Source organism: Engraulis encrasicolus, chromosome 9 (assembly GCF_034702125.1).
Source record: "Engraulis encrasicolus isolate BLACKSEA-1 chromosome 9, IST_EnEncr_1.0, whole genome shotgun sequence".
In the NCBI taxonomy this organism is placed as follows: Eukaryota; Metazoa; Chordata; class Actinopteri; order Clupeiformes; family Engraulidae; genus Engraulis; species Engraulis encrasicolus.
This window is the reverse complement of record NC_085865.1, coordinates 22,694,067-22,699,066: the sequence shown is the minus strand read 5'-3', so window position 1 is coordinate 22,699,066 and position 5,000 is coordinate 22,694,067. Positions and strand designations below refer to the sequence as shown.

The 5,000-nt window shown below is 42.0% G+C and overlaps 1 protein-coding gene across 1 annotated transcript in view; it reads right to left on the bottom strand.

Moving 5' to 3' along the window:
- The window catches only part of dpyda.1 (dihydropyrimidine dehydrogenase a, tandem duplicate 1), a 290,320-nt gene that overhangs the window by 94,681 nt on the left and 190,639 nt on the right, over positions 1 to 5,000 (bottom strand). Inside the window, exon 14 of the mRNA XM_063206772.1 lies at positions 3,541 to 3,705. Within this exon, the coding sequence (XP_063062842.1) occupies positions 3,541 to 3,705 (165 nt within the window). The remainder of the gene's footprint in view (positions 1 to 3,540; positions 3,706 to 5,000) is intronic.

The window sequence follows — 5,000 nt, the reverse complement described above, 5'->3', positions numbered from 1 at the left end:
ACACACACACACACACACACACACACACACACACACACACACACACACACACACACACACACACACACACACACACACACACACACACACACACACACACACACACACACACACACACACACCAAGCTGAGCTAAGCTAAGCCGCTCTGTTGGGGTCCCCCATGATACACCTTGAAATGGTAAACCACATCTGGGGAAGACACACATCCTCAAGTGGTGGCAAATTATGGGCTTATAGTGAGTCATATGGTGAAAACCTCCATTTCGTCGTCTCTTTTGTTGATATAGCTTGGTGGTGGAAAATGATAATAAACAATTGACTTGTGATGGCAAAGTCTGGCATTTTTATGCAAAATTAGCATATTTAAGAAGCCATATTGGATTGAGGCTTTTGCTAGGTTTGGGCTGGAAAGATGGAGACCATCGTGATACAGCAGTCATTTCCTTGCAGCAACAGTTTCCATGTTTGTTTTGCTGACTTACTGGTGCAGTGAGAGAGCGTCAGAGAATGAGAGGGTCACTTACATTACAGTATATCACGAAAGTGAGTCTAAAGTCTAAAGTAAATCTGTTTATCTTGGTCTCTTCAGATCACACCACATGGTTCCAGTGACCCATATCCTTGGTCTGTTCATCTCTCTTGAGACCAAGATAAACAAATTTGCTTTAGATGGTGTCAAGCATGTGTGGTGGTAAACAAGTGAGTTTTACAAAAAAGTGAATCCTCTCAATAACCAAGCATGGTAGTGGGACTGACATGGTTAGGGGATGCATGAATGCTGTCAACATTGACAATCTGAAATACACCTAAAAGAAACATGCATGTCAACATGCACTGTGACTACTGAAACATATCATGATATTCTCCATAGGATTGCATTCAAATCTCACACCAATCTATTTAAGCCAGGTGCACACTGAAAATGTAAAAGTTCAATGAAAAGAAAGGTTGAAACACAGAAATGTAAAAGTTCAATGAAAAGAAAGGTTGCACACCGATGACCTCCCTTTTAATCCCTTTCAATTTCGAGACGATTCGAGCCCCTTCTCAACCGGATTTCAATCTGGGGTGTACTCACTTTTGTGGGCATAGGCGTAATTTCCACGGGGGTTACGGGGGTTATAGCCCCCCAGACTTCAAACCCTGACAATATAACCCCCCTTATATAATTGTACAACCCCCCTATATAATCACAGTAATTGTCTTGCATGAACAACTTTACCCATTTTATGTAAAATAGTGAAAAATAGTTTCGTTCAGTTATGTTTAATCATGTTGTAATGTAACCCCCCTCTCCCCCCTTGGTATTTTCCAAATCTGCGTTAGTGGTGTACGTAGGCTACAGTTTACTAACCTATTTGGCGGAAGACTCCGACTTCCTACTAGACTTGGAATGCGACATAATCCCCTTCTCCACTATCCCAAATTCAAACTGATTAGCGATCAGCTTGACCAAGTATTGAGCAATTGTTTTTTTTCTACTTTTAACTTGCAATTGCCACATGATCATGCGTGGATGTGTCTTTGGCATAAGAGACATTATTTCCGAGTGTTTTGAGAACCTATAGTGTACCACTGCCTTTCTGCCTGTCAGTTAGTTAGCTATTTTATGCTAGGTTACGACAGACAGCTAGTTCAATAACACTGGACGTGGCTGGCTATTTTGGACTTCGTTGATGGCTAGCACTTGGGATATTTACTCCCTCAAACCAACACATTTTGTGAAACCCTAGCAATCGGACGTCTGTTTGTTTTATTTCACGTCATTTAAGTAGTTTTTGGTTACCCCCTGTCCAGTTGCCTGCGTGATTTCCTATGATATCCACTTCAAATGAGAAGCTTGTTCAATGCAGCTGAACCAAAAAGACTGTAAGTTTTTTGACACCAATAGTAAACACATCCATTTTAAAATAAGATGTATTGTGGCATTATATTTTGTTTTCAAAATCGCATTTGTTGACAACAGCCAAGCGATTAGGCTACAGTTTGTTTCGCCAGTGAAGTATTGAAGAGAGAGACACGAGGGAGGGTGGGGGAGACAAGGGGTTCCGTCCTTGCGTGACACTATGCGTGGCTGTGCTTGGAGTGAGACAGAGTAGGTCCTCTCAATATTTCTGTCGCGCCACTATTTAGTTATGAAAAAAAAAACAGTCAATTGTTTGTATAAATAATGGGTATGGGATATTATGTAGCCAGCAGGCTACTTTAATTTATACAACAACAACTTTCTTCTGACCATATGAATAACAACATGTATGGCGAACAACAGACAAGAGATCCTATTTGTGCAGCATCCTGATTAGTGATTGATGGTTGGGATATGTCATTCATATTTGGCACTGCATCAAAGATTTTATCAACCATCTCTGACTGTAGCTTTCTTCTGATCATATGAATTACTAAGCAAAGGGTAGGAATGTTTTTTTTTAATTAATTAATTAATTAACTCATCTTTGCTTTATTGCTATATGCCACATTACAAATGGAGATTTTCTGACAGCTTGACTTTAGCCTGATTGGGAAAATGCATTCTCTAAAACTCTGATGTGAGTTTGCTGCCAAGCCATTTGAACATTAACTGAGGTTTTTTATATCAGGTTCAAGAACTTTGTGCAGGTCACCAAAGAGAGATCCAAGGCCAAGGAGGTACAGGTGATGAGAGAGAGACGGGTGTCCAGAGAGAGAGACGAGGTAGCACAGATGAGAGGGAGAGAGAAGGAGGTGACAAAGGAGGTGAACCAGTTCAAGAGATAGAGTATGAAGGTGTCAGAGGAGGTGCAGCAGTTGAAGGAGAGAGAGGCAACGGAGGAGATGTAGCAGTTGAGCAACAGAAAGGAGGTGATGGAGGAAGTGCATCAGTTGAAGACAGAGGGAGAGAACGAGGCGAAGGAGAATCAGATGACCAAAAACAGGGAGAGAGAGTACAGAGAGAGACAGCGCAGGAGGCACAAATGACCAGGTAACATACATGCAAATACTGAAGAAAACTGAGAGAAAAAAAACACTATCAGAACACTTGAACTGATTTCTTGTATTTTTATTTTTTTTTGTTACCTTGACCGCCCCAATTGTCAGCATAAAGTTACGCCCTTGTTTGTGGGTACATGTTCAAACATTAATGGCTGTATTTTGTTTTGTTCTGAGTGAACAAGACATTTAAGTGGTTAAATATGTTGTTAAAAGGCCACCAAATATTGTGTCAAAGTGACATTTTTTGACGCTTTCCCATGAAAAGATATACTCACAAATCTGGTAAAACTGCAAGGGGTGTACTCACTTTCATGATATACTGTATGAGTGAAAGTCTCTACAGTATTCGTTTTGGAGAGAGGGAGAGAGGGAGAGAGAGAGAGAGAGAGAGAGAGAGAGAGAGAGAGAGAGAGAGAGAGAGAGAGAGAGAGAGAGAGAGAGAGAGAGAGAGACAGACAGAGACAGAGGTACAGAGAGGTACAGAGAGGTACAGAGAGGTACAGAGAGACGGGAGTGGCCAAGAGAAAAAGAACACGAAAGAAAGAGAGGGTTATTAATGGGTAACTTACATTTTGGGGAAAGTCGGCTTTGAGCTCAGTGACGCTCTGGCACCAGTAGGCTGCTGTCTTCTCACTGATCAGCTCGATGTTGAGGAAGGAGCCCTGGCCCGGTCCGAACAGCGGACCCGAGGTGGTACCACGCACGATACGCGGAGACACGTTGGTCACCAGGTCCTGCAAAAAGACAAAATTATACTGTAAGGTGCTGCAATAAGATAACACAATACAGTAAGGTGCTGCAATAAGATAACACAATACAGTAAGGTGCTGCAATAAGATAACACAATACAGTAAGGTGCCGCAATAAGACAACACAATACAGTAAGGTGCCGCAATAACACTAAATATTACTGTAAGATGCTGCAATACGATAACATAATACAGTAAGCTGCTGCAATAAGATAACATAATACAGTAAGTATGTGAAGGAACCCTGGCCCGAGCCAAACAGGGAACCAGAGGTGATGCCACGCACAATACTGACAGATAGACAGATAGACAGACAGACAGGCAGACAGACAGAGACATGACACTCCTATTATAAACTATTATAACGATTCAAATAGAGACCGAAAAGGTACCCTTCAGGAATCGGAACCAAAATCAAGGTATCGGAACCGGAACTGAAAAATGATCATCAATGCCCTGCCCTACATGACAGGCAGAGACAGAAAATGGATTTTTTTCCTTCATGTCCTTTTTTTCCTGCATATATTTCAGATTTAATATACAAACACACAGTGGAAGACAGCCAGCATATACAGTGTAAGACAGACTGCTCATACAGTACATGGTGCAGTGTGCTGATCCCACCGTCAACAAGGATATTTGCTGAACATCAGAGATTACCGTGAGCTATACAGTATAGTGCCGTCCCTATTGGGAAAACAGCACAACCGTCTTGTTATCTAGCATACCGCAAAGGGCCTGACTCACGCGTGCAACGAGGCCTGATTTGATCCGTGTCAAATCTGTTCTGCAGCCGCTCGCCATCTCTGAAGGAAACAGCCGCCAATCCTGCACGCAGAGCAGCTTTGCACACTTCCCGCCAATTTGCTTACACAGACAAAAATCACTGAAAGGTGTACGGGATGCGGTGTTTTTCTAAGCATCACAAGAAACTTGCTGAGGGGGGCTTGTTACAGTTGGACGTTTCAGTCAGATATTCAATTTTTACAAAAGGGTATACGTTGTACCCCATAAGACGAAGTACACACACGTACGTACACGCAATGTCTGATTGACATCTTAAACTTGGTGACGAATGAACGAACCATGTCCTGTGTATATAACGTCTGTCCTGAAATAGAAAACATCACTCCAAGGACAGGGCTAGTGTTCTGTAGGCCATCATCATTTCTGTAAAATGGTCATAAAAAAGGCAATCATAGTCATTTGTTACAGCAATACATGACACATACTCAATACCTCCATTTCATTTATTTGTCCCGTAGGCCTTTCGTACTGAA